This window comes from Echinops telfairi, unplaced genomic scaffold, assembly GCF_000313985.2.
Source record: "Echinops telfairi isolate 266 unplaced genomic scaffold, ASM31398v2 ScPeMD7_3;HRSCAF=10, whole genome shotgun sequence".
NCBI lineage: Eukaryota > Metazoa > Chordata > Mammalia > Afrosoricida > Tenrecidae > Echinops > Echinops telfairi.
This window is the reverse complement of record NW_022103899.1, coordinates 60,524,174-60,542,471: the sequence shown is the minus strand read 5'-3', so window position 1 is coordinate 60,542,471 and position 18,298 is coordinate 60,524,174. Positions and strand designations below refer to the sequence as shown.

The window sequence follows — 18,298 nt, the reverse complement described above, 5'->3', positions numbered from 1 at the left end:
AGGGGGCCTGGGGCAGGCACTGGCCAAGAAACGCCAGTCTGTTGCTATGCACCGGTTGGCACCGGTTGGCCCATTTCCGCAGCTGATCAAGGCCCCCACCCCCACCCCTGACACAGTGCCTTTGTGCAGCTTCCCTCCCACAGAGACCGGCCTGGAGTTGTCATGAAAGTTCGGTGGACGAAAGAGAGACACTAGCTGGGAGTTGCAGGGCACGAGCAGCGGGAGGGGCTGCTGGAATATTTAAAATGTGGGAGGGATCCACACCCAGCCCTCGGAACAGAACCAGAGCCCTCGGCGGCTCCTTTACTAAAGATGTCTCTGTGCAGGGCTGGAGCACAGCGTCCAGAACGTAGCTTGCTCACACCCTCCGGCGCCCGGGAGTCACCTGGGGATCTTGCTAACCCGCAGACGGCGGACTCCACAGGACCAGGAAGGCCCTGGAATGTGCATTGCTAACAAGCTCTTCCTCCTGGCTGATGGTGATCACATCTCTAAACAAACGTTCTTAAATAGTGAATGATTTCATCGCGTCCCCGAATCCCCTCCTTCTAGAAAGATCTGGTGATTTATTTCTATCAAGATTCATCTTACAGTCTTTGAGTCGATGTTAATTAACAGTGACCCTATAGGACAGGGTAGAACTGCCCCTGTGGGTTTCTGAGATTGTAAATGAGAGCAGAGAGCTTTCTCTTTCTCCCACAGGGCAGCTGGTGGTTTTGAACTACTGACCTTGCGGAGAGCAGCTCAACACGTAACCCCGTTACGTTACCCAACCAGGGCATTTGCGGCCTATTAAGCCTTATGGGATAGTTCTACTCTGTCTCCTGGGGCTGATATGACTGGATGGCATCTAACCAAGACCTACCATCAATACTCATGGAAACAGCAGTCAAGAGACCAAAGGACACTTTGCACTGGGCCAATCTGCCGCACCAGCCCTCTTTTTAAACCACTGAAGAGCCAGGATGTCACTTTGAGGACTGTGGTGCACCTGAGCCAAGCTGTGCGTGGTCTTTTCAATCACCTCCTGAGCAGGTTAAAGTGGGACGCTGAACGAGGAAGCCCGGAGATGAATCCACGCATTTGAATCATGGTGCTGGCAAAGAGTGCGGCAAGTCCCACGGACTGCCGAAAGGACCAACTGACCTGTCTTCGACAAAGTATCGCCAGAGTGCTCACTGCGAACTTTGCACCTGGTGTCAGGAGAGGCCGGACCCTGGAGAAGGACACCATGCTTGATAAAGTAGCAGGGCCACACACAAAAATAGGTCCTCAGTGAGATGGGCTGACAGGGGGGCTGCAACCATGGGCTCGGACCTGAGAACAGTGGGGAGGGTGGTGTGGGGACAGGCAGTGTTTCGTTCTGCTGTGCAGGGGTCGGGATGAGTCGGAACCGACCCAAGGGCGCCTCACAACCACAGCAGCCACACGGAGAGCTGTGCCTAGGGAGAAAAGCCTGGCTATCAAAGTCTGCAAACTAGCCTGCAAAAAATGCTATCCATCACACCAGAACATTCTCTGCTTGGCTGCTCCTGGAGAGTCTAGCTGCTGCAGGAGGACATCCCGCCAATGGGCTGGATCGCCACCATTGCCATCATCACGCACCCCCGGGCCAAGCAGTGAGTGACCTGCTGTGACTTGGGGTTGACTCTGTGATACTGAAGCACCACCAGCACAGAGCAGCTAGTGTAGGAACCATGTGGATGTGGTAGATACATAATCTGTGGTCCATTTGAGACTGTGGCGCGAAGGGGTGGAGTTTAGCCTGTCAATCAGGTCGCAGCTTGATGGCCTCATTTGGAGCGGAGAAGGCGATAAACAGCTCGATAGAGGTGGGATGCAGGCTGACTCCCTGCAAGACATTCCTGCCGAACCGGACACATGGAGCTATGCTGATGAAGTCAGAACCCTGGAGCTGGAGAAGCCACGTGGGGACCGACGCCAGCACTGAGATGCTTCCACCACCACTGGATCCACAAGACTTTCCACCCACTGGCCTGTGATCTTTCCTCTTGCATTTGGCATCATTGCATGTGTTGTATGAGTCTGAAGAAGAATTTATAGATTGGTAACGGACATAGGGGCTAATATTGGATTTATAGACTTGACCTGGACTGGGCTGGGTTGTTTTCTCCATATTCAATTGTTCTTGTATATAAAGCTCTTTCTTATACACATATGCATGTTTATGAATTTGTTTCTCTAGTCTACCCGGACTAACACAGTGGGACTAGAAAACAGTGGTTATATTTCAACTGGGGTCTACACAGTGTGCCAAGGCCCCGGTGGGGAAGACGAGGGAGTGTGATACACCCTGGATAGTGCATCCTTCTCCCTGGCATTGAGTGAGTGCTGGACTGCAGGGACCCTACAGGACAGGTCAGCATGGCCCCTGTGTGTTTCTGAGAATGCAATGCTTTACAGGAGTAGAAAGCCGCACCTGTCTCCCTCGGAGTGACTCATAGGTTTGAACCATTGACCTTGTTGTTAGCAGCCCAATGCATAACCCGCTATGTTACTGGGTCCCATGAATGATGCCAAGTGATGTATTCTCTTCTGGGTGACCTGTGCACGGCATGTTTTTGCGTACCAGGACCCCCTTGCATGTTGGTTTTGTGGACAAGCCATACCATCATTCCGTTTTCTTTCCACCTTTGAATTTGTTTATTTTGGTCTCAATGTTCTGTCTAGCACAGTGGTTCTCGACTTTCCTGATGCCAGGACCCTTTAATATAGTGCCTCATGTTGTGGTGACCCCTCCCCAGCCATAAAATTATTTTCGTTGCTACTTCATACCTGTAAGGTTGATACTGTTAGGAATCAGGCGACCCCTGTGAAAGGGTCGTTTGACGCCCAAAGGGGTCGCAGCCCACAGGTTGAGAACCGCTGGTCTAGCAGAATGCTCAGGTACTTGCAGACATGCAGGTTTGGCTCCCAGCAGCAGCCTGAGAGTCCCCAATCTCTCCTAGAGCTCAAAGTGCCCTTCTCCCTGCCCGTTCCCCTCCAGCTCTGCAAACTGCTGGCTCCAAACCAGGAAGAACCCCTACCTCCACCCTAACCTGCCACTCTGGGAAGAGGACTCCCCAGGGTGGTCAGCTGCAGCCCAGGATGTGTGGGCTCTGCCCACCCTTGGGCAGAGAGAGCCGTGGGGTAGGGGTGTGGCAGGTCGTCAAGGGACCCGACAGACCTGGGACAGCCCCTGCTGAACCTGGTCCATCCTGCTGCCTGGCTTCCCGCGGGGCCAGCACTGGGGACCTGCCCTGCTTGGGCTGTGGGGGGTTGCTCACACAACCCTCCACCCAAGTCCCCATCCATCTCCAGGCCAACAAGGACCCCTACTGTGTGTCGGCCAGCTGTGCCCAGGCCCAGGGGACACACCACCTTCAATGGTTTCGTTTCCTTTCACAGGCAACTAACAAACTCCATCCTGACTCCTTGACCTGGCTTAACCCTCAGTGCAGACCGTCCAGTGACGCTGGCCCAGGGGAATTCCCTTCTGGGGAGGCCGGGGGACCAGGGCCGGGCTGATTTGATGGATGTGGATGTTCGTACAGTGACCCCCTCTGCTTCCCCACCTCCGGGTGTCAGGTTCTCTCTGTGGGCGTGCTGTAAAGCCACGAAACTCCCTGCCTCGGAGTCAATGCCGACTCACAGGGACCCTGTGAGACAGGGTAGACCTGCCCCTGTGCGTTTCTGAGGCTCTAACGGTTTACGGGAGCAGGAAGCCCCTTCTTTCTCCCTCTGAGCAGCTGGTGGTTTTGAACTGCTGGCCTTTCAGATTGCAGCTCAACGCGTCACCACTCCGCCACCAGGAATCCTCTGTGGGCGTTCTGATTAGGGGGAGGGGGTCCACGGTCATATTACCAAGAATGACACTGCTTACACTGCCTTGTTTGATGGGCAGCGTGAATTCAACACCGGGCCCTTCCAGGCCCGATTAAGTCGAAGGTACCGGCAGTGTTTCAAGCAGACGGCCAGCTAGTGTTCCGGGTCGCAGGCAGAACTCGGAGTCGCTTTCTCTTGGGTGTGGATTTCTGGAGGGGACACAGATTCATTTTTGCTTCGATGGCCTGAGCTGCGCTGCACACATGACGTCACAGCCCCCAGCAAGGGTTGCAGGCCTGAGAGTTGAGAGCCGATGGCTCTCGCCCAGGTCCTGGGGACAAGACTCCGCTTCCTGGGGTTGGAGAGACTCATTTCTAACTGGGTCAAGTGCCCCATGCGCTCAGCCCACGCCGTTTCTCCGCCTGCAATTTCTCAGCTCCCCTCTCACTGAGAGAAGGTGGTAATTAGGAAGGGAGCGGGGTGTTTTGCCAAAATGCTGTGGGGACGTGTAGTCTGCCTTTCCAGGGAGATGTTTAACACATCACTCTGTTCTCAGGAATTCACTGGTTGCACAAACGGCACCTTCAGCGGTGCAGTGCATGAAAACACACACACACACACACACACACACACACACACCGGCGGCGGGGTCAGAAGTCTCGAGGTTGTCTTCTGAGCATAGGTCCCCCGATGAATCACGCAGGTCACACACTTTGATTCAAGGAGCCTGGCAGCATAGGAGTGCTTACATGATGAGCTGCCGACTGCTAGGTCAGCAGTTCGAAACCCTCAGCTGCTCCGTAGGAGACAGACGAAGCTTTCTACTCCCTATGGAGTGACAGTCTCCGGCACCCACAGGGGCAGCTCTCCTGTCCTACAGGCGCGCTGTGTGTTGGGGTGGACTTTCTGGCAGTGGTTTGGTTGTAGCTCCATTTCTGAGACACAGTGATTGGTTGTGCCTGGGTTTGGGAGACTGGAAGTTTGAATTTGGGGTGCCGGTCCTCTGTCTGCTTTGGGAAGGGTCTCACTCAGTGCCGGGGCAGGCACTCCTGGGACCACCAGGGGCCTTCATCCTGTGTGCCTCCTCCCTCCCTCTGTCCTTGCTCTGCCGGCCATCCTCGAACCCTGGCTATACTCCTTCCAAGACAAGTCTGTTATGACCCATTCACATTGAACAGTGCCACGTTTTCCCACCACCTCAAAGGTTCTGGTAGCTGTGTCTCCCCGCGCCCCACACCCCATCCTGCAGGATCATGGTCTCTTTTCCAATTTACAATCTCTGATGGGGATGAAGCGCTCGGTCAGCAAGGTAAGCACAGGCTGACTTGTGTTTACTTACTCATCAGTATCGAACGTTTCACATTTTCACCACCTCCATGATTCTGGCTGGCCTGTCTGTCTCCCCAGCCCACAGCTGCTTCCTGCAACATAGCATCCTGACAGGACGGAGTGCCCGGCCACCAAGATAAGCACGGGTTTACCTGTGCTTGCTTCCTAATCGGTATGGAGGAATTTGGAGACGCCCCCTCTGGAACTAACTGGCCACTACAGACCGGTACATAAACACAAGCAAGCCTGTGCTAACCCTGCTTACGGGCACGCCTTCCTTTCAGCGTGCAGCCAAGTGTCTGACCGGCCAGGGCTCCTTCCACACCCTGTGAGTCCCAAGTGACTCGCTGGCCGTGAGGGTGGAGTAGAGCAGCCCTGCAGGTTTTCCAAGACTCTACCTTCCTGTGAAGCACACTGCCTCGTCTTCCTCTGGAGAGAGGAATGGTGGATTCGAACCCCCGCCTTCTGGTCAGCACTGAGCCCTTAACTTGGCACTTCCAGGGCTCCGTGTGCTCGGGCTGGCAGTAGCCAGTTCTGCTCTTGCATGGGCTGAGACAAACGTGTGCACAGCACACCCGACCTTGACCTACAGTGACCCGAGGTAGAAGCTTCGCTTTCTTTCTAAGGGTCGGTGCCCAACCATCCCGGTGGCACAAATTACGCACACAGCTGCTGACCAAATGGGTCTACCATTTATGCCCAGACCCTGTCTCTTGGGGAGACACCTTGGCCATTGCTCCATCAGGATGGCGGCTTCGGCGACCTTCCTGGGCGGTTGTCACACGGGGTCGCCATCGGTGGGAGCTGACGTGAGGATGGGCAGCAGCAGACCCTTACCCCCAGCTTGTCCCCCAACAAGGCTCTCTGCTACCAGGTCCCTGAGGCCAGGCGACATGCATGCCAGCTGCCATGGGAAGCCACTCCCCCCAGGTTCCAGGAGCGAGATTTGGGGCGCTCCACCTGAGCCTCCTCTGGGGCTGCCTGCAGGCCAGGCTTGATGGTGGCCAAGCCCAAGACCCATGGCCACATCCCACAGTGAGGGAGGCTGGGAAAGACCCTTACAGTTCCGCTATGGGGAAGATGGGATTCAATGAAGCATTTCTGTCACAAGTGGGCCCGATTTTCTCTTTGCAGAATGGGCCCTCTTCACCCTGGGGTTAAGGTTCCCCCTCGGCTGCCAGTGTCGTGTCAGCAGACACTATTTCCTCAGCTGCCCAATGGGCGTGCCGGAGACCCCTTGTGTGCAGTGGCCTGAAAGGCTGCCCAGTCGTGCTGGGTTCAATCCTCACCACTGGCTGGGGGTGAAACGTGTGATCACCAGGCCTTTTTTCCTAGTCTCGGCAGTGACCCCTAGGAGGCGCCCAGGTGGTGTAGCACCTAAGCCTCACAGAGAGGTCAGTGGTTTGAGCCCAGTGGCAAGTGGTGGCTGTACAGGACATGTGCTGCCTGGGCATCGAACCTGGATCTCCCACAGAAGCCAGCCACCGTGCCATGGCCACCTGGTGCTGCCTGGATGTCTCATCCCAAGTTTGGGTGCAGAGTTCCCTGTGGGCCCAGGCTTTAACGATGTCAGTCAGGTTGAACAACACAAGGGACTAACCTGGTGTCCATGTCCTGCCCCAACACTGCTGACAGGCTAGTTAAGTCACTGTCCCAAGGAGGCCTCCCCTGACCTCCAGGCAGCCTGGTACCACCCCTTAGCAGCCCCCATCCAACTCCACCCCCTCAGCCCCTGACCAACCTTCGTGCTATAAACCTGGGGTCCACAATCCCAGGGAGACGGCAAGCTCAAGAGCAGGCATCTACCCGCTTCCCTTTGTCAGTACGCACTCCCAGGTGACCACCTGGCTCACAGCCCAAAGTTTTAGCAGCAACCACACAATAAGGGGGTGCATTAGAGTCTCCTGGGCAGAGTCAGAATCTGGTCAATGGCAGTGAAAACCCCCAAAATCAAACTCACTGCCACTGAGTCAACACTGGTGGTGCAATTGGTTACTCCTTGGGCTGCAGTCTGAAAGGTCGGCAGTTCGAAACCACCAGCAGCTCTGAGGGAGAAGGATGGGGCTTTCTACTCCTATGAACAGTTACAGTCTCGGAAACCCACAGGGGCCAGCTCTAACCGGTCCCGTGTTTTAGTTTTATTGGGCGGTGCAAACCATTTGCTGAAAGGCTGGAGGTTGGAATCTGCCCAGAGGTGGCTCAGAACAGGATTGGCTGTCACCTTTCGAAGGCACCCAAATCGAAAAACCAAATGCACTGCCATCAGTGCTGACTCATCGTGACCCCGTGAGTTTCTGGCACTGTAACTAACCGTTCACAGGGGTAGAAAGCCGAGTCTTTCTCCCGAGGAGCTGCTTGTGGGTTAGTCTGCCGTCCAATGTATAACCACTACACCACTAGGGCTCCGTTCCTCCCACTGCCAACCCCATGGTGCCCAGTTCTATGCCCGCATCCACAGACGCCATGAGTTGGGGCTGGCTTGGCAGTCAGTAGCTGGTTAGCTGGACTGCCACCACGTCACCCGGAGGTGCGCTCAGGGGACAGGTCCACCCTCCCAGGTACTTGAGCTAGGTTTCCCTCTCCCTCTGTCTGACGTCTGGTTGGGTGCAGAAAAAGACACACGCACATACGTAACAGGCTAAAATATCCAAATAAAATTTACTGCAACTTCGGTTAGAATTTGTGCTACAAGACAACGTTGCATAGGAAACGATTGAAAGCCCCTGAGGAGAAATAGTCATGGTTTAAGGTGCAGTTGGTTTTGTCGCTTCTTTGGGGAGGAGGTGGGCGGCGGGCTCCTGCGGGGATGGCGGCGGAGGGACGAGGGGCTGGGCTTCAGGTCGCGAGCCAATCGAGGCTCCCAGTTTCGGCGGCATGAGGTTTCCAGTGTGTGTGCTCTCCAGTTTCACAATGAAGAGCACCCACGCTTTGGATCCCTCAGGGATGCTGCTGCTAGGTCGTGGGATTCCAAACTTATTTCTGTCTACCACTGCCCCCCTCTCTGAAGACAAAACCGAACAACACTTCTCACGCCCTCCCTGTGCCCCCCACTCGCACCGGTAATGTGGACCGTCTTCCTATAACTGGATCCCACCATCCGGGATCAAGTGTGGGCATCTGCTTCTGTGGCCTCCCCTGCATCATGCCAGCACCCCCAGGGCTGGCATCGCCCACTTTGGACACACTGGACCAGGTCACTATCAACTAGGTCACGGTCAACATGTTTCCAGAAGGCAGGCTTTCATGGGATTCAGGGGCCCCCAGGGGCCCAATGCCACCAGGGACAGACGCAGCCGACCCCTGATGCCCCACGGAGCCATCTCGCTTCAGGTCTTTGCGAGAGATCTCACGTGTGTTGCCTGCTACTCCAAACTACACGGCAGCCAGGGGACTGAGTGCACGTGTCCCCCAACGTCCTCTCCCCACACTCCAGTCTGGTCTACAGCCCCTGTGGAAACTGACCGCTATGGCAGTAACACTCCCTGTGTACGTCCCTGATTCCACCTGAGGGGGCATAGTCTGATGATGAGAAAACCTTCCTCCCCCTCAAACCTCGTTCTACTGTGCACGATGTATCTTTCCCTTTATCCCTAAATTCCCTAAGGGAGAGGCGGGTGCCCCAGCCAAGAGAGGGATGGAACTGCAGACGAAGCAGGGGGAGAGTGGCTGCAAGGAGCCCCCACACCGGCAGAGGCGTCCCTTCTGAGACCACCAGTGTTTAGAATGGACGTGAGGAGGACTGGTGGTCATCAGGGTCATGGGGCATCCAATTTGCTCCCGAATAGCACTGTTCTCTGAGTGACTAATCACACTCAGGCAGGGGCCGCCAGGTTCCCAATGGGAACACATCCCCTGTCCAAAAAAAAAGAGAAAGGTCAACTCTCAGCCGCTTTCTGACCTATCGGAGGACCGTCTCTGTGGCACCTAACTGCTAAGGTTGGATCGAACGCTGCCCATGGAAAGTTCGGAAAAAATTCACTCGTGCTGTGCAGGATCACTTAGGATCGTGTGAGGAAAGGGAAGGAGGGTACTTAAGGTAAGGGGAGAGAGCGGGGCCCTGGGCAATCTCAGAGCAAGGCTCGTGGAACTGAAAAGCCACTTGTCCTATCTGACGTGCCCTTTCACAAGGACGGCCTGGGGAGGAGAAGGTCCAACACTGGAACAACTGCCTCCCACCAGACCTGCTGAAATGCAGTGTGGCCGGAAATCAGAAATGCCCCAGTGGCCTTAAATACATATATACATCTGTAACATAAGTTAAAAAGGTCTTCGAACAACATAAAAACCTCAACAGCATCTGTTTCCAGTAGGTGTGTGTGTGTGTGTGTGTGTTTGCGCACGCACGCCGCAGTGTAGATATATTTTTTCCCTTTTATGGTCCATTAGAAAATTAGATGATAACCTTTCTTGTGTGTTCCCCCCCACCCCACCATACCTTACAAAAAGTGATCTTCAATTTAAATGTATGTTTAACAAATAGAAAGCTCTCTGATTGGCAACAACCTGCGGTAGAAAACCCCCTTCCGCCTCCCCGGATGCAGGAGGGAAGGGGAGGAGAGGATGGTGTGTGCTTGGTCCTGGGTGTGGGCCCAGCCTGCAGGGACCCTGATGTCTGACTGTCTGTGCAGGAGCTCTGCACCCCTCCCCGGCTCCACGGTGACAGCTCACGAGCAGGAGGGGCCTGCTCAAATGACAAAGTCCTCGAGGTCCACGGGACTGAAGGCGGCGGCTCTCAGAATGTCCAGCGAGTTCACCAGGATCAGCGTGCCCGTGAGGTGTTTCCAGCGCTTGGTGATGGGGTTCTTCATCTTGTCCAGGCCGATGTGCAGCTCCTGGATGACGTCACGGTAGCTGTCCCCCATCTGGTGGCTCCAGGTCAGCAAGAAGTCGTACGCCGGTTTCCACATGGCCTGGATGTCACAGGAGGAGGGAGACGGGGAGTCAGAGGACACACACAAAGCCAACGTACACGGTTAAGTCAGGAAGCGACATGCAAGCGGTGGTGGTAGGGGGGTGTCCATCTCTGGGGGAGCTGGCGCGCCAGCTCTGGGGAGAAGGAGCACGCTGTGCTACAGCAGAGGCTTAGTCTACGCCGCCTCAGCCAACAGGTGGCGCTGTGGGTGGAAGGGTGCAAGTGCTAACCGCAAGGTTGGGGGTTTGAACACAGCAGGGGCTTCGAGGGAGAAAGATGAGGCTGGGTGCTCCAGTCCAGATGGAATCCCGGAAACCCACACGGGCAGCTCTGCCCTGCTCCGGGGGGCCACTGTGAATTGGCATGGACCCCACAATGGAGGGTTTGATGCCCTCTCTTGGGAAAGTGGCAGGGTGGCTGAGCGCTCGGGGGGCTCACGGAAGGCCGGCAGTTCTAACGTGGCAGCGGCTGCTCCCAGGGAGAAAGAGGAAGCTGTCAGGTTGGGAGAGACAGCAGCTGTTTACCCCTTGGGCCAGCTCGACTCGGACCTGTAGGGTCGCTGCGGGTCAGAAGTGACCCCACTGGAAGGGGCTCTTTTCTGTGAGCCACATGAGGGCAGGGAAGGGCGCAGACGCTGGCTGGAGACCAGCAAAGCCACCATTACACGCTGGTGCCCAGGTCCCCTGGCGGCTCACCTCACTGTCCACCAGCCCATTCCTGTCGCGGTGGGGGGACTCGTATGCGTCCATCTGCTGCTTAGAGACCTTGGCCAGCTTCTCCGCCAGCTCCCGCCAGCGCTGGGCCACCTCGACCGCCGTGGTCAGCAGTACAAAGTCCTGGATGAGGGTGACCACCAGGCCCTGGCAGTCCATCTTCAGCAAGGCCTGCGGGGAGGAAGGGGGCATGTGAGGGGATGGGCAGCCTGTCCCACCTACAATCTCAACACAGAGATGGAGCTGAGCAGCCCTCAGGCGTGTGACCTGCAGGACCTGGAAGTGTCCCTGGACTGGTAGGCATGGCCCCCACAGGGGGAACAGGGAAGCCCCCTGTCCATCCCACCCGCACAGAGGGGGCATCCCTTGACGAAGACAACCAGATGGACGAGAGGCCGGGCTGGGTGTCGATGATTCCAGTCAGACTGCCAGGCAGTGGCTGAGTGGTGACTGCTCCCAGGAGTGAACTGCAGGCTGGGGCCCAGACACCCTGGCTTGGGAGGGAGCCGAGGGCTCATTCAGAGAGAGGAAAGAGACCAGGAAGAAGTGGAGACAAGTCACACCTGGCCCACCATGGTCGGATCAAAAAACCCCAGCCCCGAGAACCCACAAAGCATGCCCTCAGCTCTCAAGGGACGGTCCACAGCCTCTCCAGTCCAGAGCCACAGGATGTCCGGGGTGTCCTGCACACACCCCGCTTCCTGGACAGTGGGACACAGGGAGAGGCCGGCTTGGAGGGGCCAGGCACAGCAGAGCCACTCAGACAGACTCCTTTCCCTCCTAGGAAGAAGGGTGGGCCCACAGGCTTCCAGCATCGGGGTCAGTGGCCCAGGCATGCTGCTGGGCCCCAAGACTGCTGGCTCAAATGGGCAATGGAGCCAGCTGCTGCCCAACTGTGACCAGGTAAGTGAGACGTGACCGCCGCCACTATGGCCAGGTGAGTCTAGTGTCGGCTGTAATTACCCACGAGGCTTACCAATGAAGTGGAACAGGATGACCTCACCCAGGGGAGCCCCAGGAAGCAGCAGGCATAACATCTCTGCCTTCTGTCCCTTTCCACGGCCAGGCCACAGGCAGCCTATCTCGCCTGCCCTGTAGGACCCCTTCAGGGGGGCTTGGGGAGTGGGCGTGGATTCCCCACTAACAGGCTAACAGGCCTGAGAGGCATGTTCTGGGGTAGGGGCATGTTCTGGGGTGGGGGCAGCTCTGAGACCCTGCAGGCAAGAAGCCACTACCAGCCCTTGGACCCAACAGCCGCCCATGCCCGCCGCCCTCCCGACTGTGCAGCATCATGCCCGTGGGGCTTTCGAAGGCTGGACTGTCGGGAGATGGCCAGGATTTTCTCCTGAAGGGCCTCTGGGTGACCCTGGACTCCCAGCCTTTGGGCTGAGCAGCCAGTTTGTACCACCTAGTGTCTCAAAGGCTCTCCGAGCAGAGATTGGTGACTTCCTGTAGACTAGGTTCCACATTGGCTACAAACTAGGGGCTGGGGCTCTTTCTGTCTTCCCCCACCCTCCGTGCCCAGTAACCCACTGGGTCCCAGGGTAGAACGCCAAGAGAAAGGGCGCGTAAGAAACGCAACCTCGGCCCGTGCCCCCAATGCAGCCAAATGCACAGCTCTGCCGAAGGTTGAATTCGTGCTGGGGCAAGTTTGTGCTCGGCCGCTCCCTTCCTTTCGGAGCCCTGGTGGTGTCGTGGTCATGCGTTGGGCTACTGACTGCAAGGTCGGCAGTTCAAAACCACCAGTCTCTCCAATGGAGAGAGACAGGGCTTTCTACTCCTCTCCCCAGAGTTCCAGTCTCGGAAACCCACAGGGGCAGCTCTACCCTGCCATCCAGGGTCGCCCTGAGTCCACATCGACCGGGCAGCGGTGAGTTTCCCGAGTGACAAACATCACGAGGAGTCCCTGGGTGGAAACACAATGCAAAGCGGGTGACTCATCTTGGAGAGGCTGGCAGCTCAAACCTGCCCGTAGCACCGGGCAAGAAAGGCCCAGCGACCTGCTTCTGAGAGGTCACAGCCGAGAGAACCCTGCGGAGGGCACACAGGGGTCACCGGGCGGTGGGCGATGGGCCTGGCATCAAGACTGTGAGCAGGCTCTCGCCAAGAGCACCCGCGTGGGTCGCCGCCCCGACCAGCTCCCCTGCGCCCTTGCCCCGGGCGGGTGGCGGCGTCCCCCACTCACCATCATCAGCTCCTTCTGGAAGGACTTCCTGTCCTTGGCCTCCAGGCTGTTGCAGTCCTCCTTGAGCTTCTCCAGGACGGAGGCCACGCGCTCGGCCTCGCTGCCCAGCTCGGCGCGGCAGAAGGCGGAGAGCGGCAGGCTGCCGTAGCCCAGGGCGTCGGCAAAGGCCCGCCAGCTGCTGATGTTCTCCATGAGCAGCGTCCGCACAGAGGCGTAGATGTAGGTGAGGAACTTGCAGGGCCGCAGAATCTGCTCCAGCAGCAGCGAGGTGCTCAGCTCGGGGCCCGAGAAGGAGCTGGGCCTGGCCTTGCCCACCACCAGCACGTTCTTGGCGTGCACCAGCCCCACCTTGCCCTGGTAGTAGCCGATGTACCACTCCTTGGTCCACAGCTGCCCCTTGAGACGGATCTTCTCCTCGCTCAGCAGGGCCATCACGTCGCCCTTCTTGTACTCCAGCAGGTAGTGGCTCTTACTCTGCCTCGCCACCGTCTTGAGCAGCTTGCCGAACTTGAGGCTGCCCACGGGGCGGTCCTGGAAGGTCGGGTACTTGGCGCTGGCTGCCAACGGGGAGAGGATGATCTTGCCGATCTCGTTCTTCTTCAGGAACCGCCGCTGCCCGGATGGCTTGACGGCGCTTCTGGGGGGTGGCGGGGGCGTCTGGATGCAGAACTGGGTCAGGAGGGCGCCCCGATCGTCCTTCACCTGCAGCCTCAGCGTGAAGTCGGACAGCTCGCTGGGGCTGTGGGCGGCGATGGGGAACACCAGGCGACTCATCTTCCCCAGCTTCATCTGGAAGCCCCGCACCACCCTGGCCTGCTCGCCGGCCTGCACCTCGTAGAGTGTCCTGTTGGAGAACAGGCAGATGTGCAGGTCCTGCGGCTGGGCCAGCACAAACTGGTGCTTCCCCCAGAGCTGCAGCGCCACGGGGGCAGGGCTGGGGGCCTGGCAGGTGACCTCACTGACCAGCAGGGTCTTCGGGGCGCAGTCGTGGCCAAAAAGGGTGACCACGGTTTTGAAGGACGGGTGGATGTGCTTGGGGCCATACAGCCCCACGGTGACCTTCTTCCTGATGAAGTCCCACACGGTGGACGGGTACAGCACGCTGGGGCTGTGGGCGACGATGGCCAGGTACATGCAGGGCTCCAGGTTCTCCAGGTGGACCTGGACCGTGTCCCCGTAGCTGTAGGCCAGCGGGATGGGGGCGTAGGGCCCCTCCTTGGAGTCGCTCCGCAGGCACTGGAGGCCCGCGGAGCTCCTGCTGAGCGCATCGTTCCTCACCTCGGCGGACACCTTCATCTCCAGGACGAGGGCCGTGCGCACCTCCAGGGTGCTCAGCTTCACCTCCAGCACGGGGCTGACGCTGCTGGTCTGGTCACTGTTGAGCTCCAAGGGCGGGTCCAGCAGCGCCCGCATGGAGATCTGCTGCGTGTCGCCGGGAGCCACGTGGCCCTCGGGCACGTGGATGGTGACGCCGGTGTCGGGGAGCTGCACGGCGCCCCCCGCGCCGTCCAGCTTGCACACGATGCTTGTCTCCACCGCCTGCGTCTGGCCCCAGCCGGGGCTCTGGCCAAGCAAGTCCAAGTCGTGGCAGGAGCGGGCCAGCTTCCGATGGTGCAGCCAGGCCGTCCGGAAGTCCTCCCGGCTCTGGAACTGCTCGGGGACGGGTGCCTTCAAGCCGGCGGCGGCGGCGGCGGTGGCAAAGAAGCCCGAGCCCGCGGGGGCGTCGGCCTTGGCCTGGAGGACGGAGAGCTCGGACAGGCTGTAGGAACGCTTGCTGCGGAAGAACGGGTTGTCTCGCCTGACCGGTGGCTCAGCCGCGGGCTCGTCGCAGATGTCACCAGTGCTGCTGGCAGCGGCCGGGCTAGACTCGTTGCACAAGGCGGTGCCCCTGTCAAAGAGCAGCAGGTCCACGGCACTGGGGGGGCTCAGCTCGCCCAGGCTGGGTGTCAAGGGCACGTTCCCGTTCAGGAAGGGGTTGGTCTGGACCCCGTTCCAGAAAGGGTTCTTGTTCCTGAAGGCGCCTTTCTTGTCGTCCGTCCAGCTCCCGAGCAGGTCCAGTTCCTGGGCCACCTCTTCGGGGCTGTCTGGAAGGTTGTCAATCACGCCGCTGTCGCTGAGGGTGGAGTTGCGGTAGTTCAGGGGCTGCACGTGGGAGGCGGGGATGTAGCCCATCTCCGTGGTGTTGTGGGCGTACCACCACTCGCCGCCCGAGGCGTCCAGCACATAGAGGTGGTCGCCCTTGGAGAACTTCAGGGTGGTGAAGTTGGTCGGGCAGTAGTCCTTGATGGCCACCACTTCCTTGGCGTCGCCGAAGGGCGCAGGGCTGTCCGAGAGCAAGGCACTGGAAGAAGGCACTGGAGGAGAGAGGCACGGAGAGGCAGGCGTGAGAGCAAGCCACGGGTAGGCCACCGCACGTACCCCCCCCAATGAGGGACAAGTGGGCCTGGGAACCGGCGTCACCGCCCAGGCCACCGGCCGCTGGTTTCCGGGGAGCCAGCGAATCACCGCCAAACTGTGCTGCTCGGGCTTGCGATGGCCAAGAGTTCAGGCAGGGGACCACCGGGCCTTTGTTCCGAGGTGCCTCTGGGTGGGCGTGGACCCGCATCTTTGGGTCAGCGAGTTAACAGCCGAGCATGTGAAGCATCTGCGCTACCCACGCAGGCAGGCACGCTCTTTCCCAAGAGAAAGAAACCCAACTTGTGACTGTAACTGTGGATGTTATGACAGCCCTAAGAGCTCCTGATAAATGAATGAAAACCAAAAGAAACCAAATGGACAGTGGCTAGATCCCTTGTCTGGCCAGCAAACTGGCTAAGGACACCCGTGGTTTCACTGCCCCTGGCCGCTTCCCAATGGAAGAGTCCCTGCCAGCTGGATAGGCCCCCTGGGAACCCCAGCAGTGGAACCAGCACCAGCCACACACTGTCAGCATCTCACTGGGACCTGCCTTTCCCTTCGAGAAGGGATCAAGCACCGTGGTCACTGCAGAGGCCTTGTCTCCCACACAAGACACCAGGAACCCCGGGGATGCAGGGGGTCACCTGGTGGCCCGCTAACCTGGCGGTCAGTCGTTCGAACCTACCGGTCTCTCCTCAGCATCAAGAGGAGGCAGTCTGCCCCGTAAAGACCGGCAGCCTCTGAAACCCCAGGGAGCATGTCTACTTCCCGCGAGTCGGAGTGGACATCATTGGTCTGGTTGGCTGGCCCATGCAGGAGGCCCAGGTTCAAGGCCTCTCTGGTCAGTGGGGAATGCACGCTGTTGGGTACCAAGCAGGTCTCAGCACTGTTCTGAGATGAAGGAAGACCCGCTATTTTACTCCCTCAAACCAGCCAATGACAGACAGACAACCCGAGCTGACTGGTCGCGGGAATGGGCAGGGCCTGGCGGCATTGTGTTACATCATTTGGGGGGGGGGGGGGGGTTGCCTCGGGCTGGTGGGGCTGACTCAAGAGGCCATGAACAGTCTCCATCCTACTGACTCGGGACACCAACGGCGATGCCCTCAATCCAGCGCATGCAGGCAGGGACGAGGGTGAAGATCCCTCCCCCAGGCGGACACACTGCTTCCAAACCCTGACCTCAGTACAGACAGACAGATGGAGAGCTGGCCTTGGGAAGGGGACCTCTTTTTTGGTGTCACTTACTACAGCCCCGTCCCTGGCGCTTACCCATGGTTGTGCTACATCGCCCAGCACCCAGGATCAGTGTGAGCACCCTGGATCGTTTCAGCACCACCACCGCCCCGCCCGGGGGGCGGTATCACCCACCTTGAGAAACGTTATGTCCAGGAAGGGGTTGGACCTACAATCAAAGAGACACTGACATCGAGTGGATGCCAACTCACAGTGATCCTATGGGGCAGGGTAGACCCGCCCCTGTGGGTTTCTGAGACTGTCCCTCTTTATGGGAGCAGTGAGCCTCGTCTTTCTCCCATGGAGTGGCTGGTGGTCTCAAACTGCCAACCCTGCCGTTAGCAGCCCAATGCTTAACCACTGCACTACCAGGGGCTCCTTTCTCTGACCCTGCTACGTCCTCATGCTGAACCCCACCATGCCGGGTGCTGCTGGTGAGTTTTGCGTGTCCCTTGTGTCCAGCCTGCTGCGAAGCAGAGGGTGTCCTGGGAAGGAGGGTTGGAATTGGTCAATGGGTTTGAGGGTGGAGACAGGTCTGACCTTACTGGATTCAGCCTTTGGCTGCTGACTTTGACCCGACCCCTCACCCCGCGGTGACATTTCTACACTTCCATTGACAACAGAGATGAGTCCCCAAGGCTGCGGGCGCTGGGAGTGCAGACACACTGGACAGTCTGGGGAAAGCTGGGCAGGAAGGACAAGGCAGACAGAGGTGAGAGCTCTTTGAGGGGCACAGAGGGGGCAGTGTGAGTCCACCCACAGGTGGCTGGGAAGAAGGACCTGACCATCACTTCCACAGAAATCACCCCTGAAAGCCCCTTGGGACACCAGGGTGCTGAGGGCTGGTTTCCTCGGGTCCAACAAAGCAAACAATAACCCCCAAAGCCAAGTTCACACCGGCCTACAGAGCCCCGAAGGGCAGAGTGGCCCTCTTCCAAGGGGTTCCCCAGGCTGAAATCTTTACGGACCCAGACCGACTCAACTTCCTCCCTCAGAGCGGCTGGGGGGCTGGAACCACCAAGCCTTTTAAAGAGATGGCAATTCCAACAAGCTTGCCCGCCAGCGGAAGTCTGGTGAGAATTCTGCCCAAGGCTTATCTCTGCTCTGTTGCCGGAAGCAGGCCCTCCCAGCCTTGCTTTTGAAATTCAGCAAACAGAAGATAGAAAGGCCTGCTCTGCAGGAGCATCCAGGCGGGATGAAGGCAGACGGAATGATGGCGCACGCACTCTGGTGCGAACAGAAGCTGCCCGCACTTCACTCCAGCTTCGGGCTCAGCCAGCCCCTCCCCACCCAGAACCCCAGTGGGCACAGACTTGGGCAAGGGCCCACCCCACCCCTCCCCACCCTGAGGGGTGCCGTGTCAGCCACGTGCGCCATGCCCGCTCCACAGCATCCTCTTGAATGCTGAGGCGTGCTGCCCAGAGGCTCGGCTGCCTTGATTTTAATCTAAAAAACCGTGTGCCAGGGATAACTGGTGCAGAATACAACCTGCACCCCTATCCCTCTGCTAGGTTCTGGGGCGGGAGATGTCATAGGAGATAGTTTGGCTGGAATAAACCCTCTGATGTGTGTGAAGTCCCCGGCTGCTGCCTGGACCACACCCTGCCTCTCGTTGGTGCTGCCCTGGGGACCCTGGCCCAATCCTCGGAGCTGCCCAAGCCCAGATGCTCACACCCCTTGCTCTTCTACAGATGTGCAAAC

General features: G+C 58.4%; 1 protein-coding gene across 1 annotated transcript in view; it reads right to left on the bottom strand.

The window, feature by feature from the left end:
* Positions 1-7,785: 7,785 nt before the first annotated feature.
* SH3BP4 (SH3 domain binding protein 4) overlaps positions 7,786-18,298 on the bottom strand; it is an 18,016-nt gene continuing 7,503 nt past the window's right edge. The window contains exons 3-5 of the mRNA XM_013004379.2: positions 12,965-15,318; positions 10,762-10,950; positions 7,786-10,064 (exon numbers count right to left, since the gene is read on the bottom strand). Of these exons, the coding sequence (XP_012859833.1) occupies positions 9,840-10,064; positions 10,762-10,950; positions 12,965-15,318 (2,768 nt within the window). The 3' untranslated portion in view covers positions 7,786-9,839. The remainder of the gene's footprint in view (positions 10,065-10,761; positions 10,951-12,964; positions 15,319-18,298) is intronic.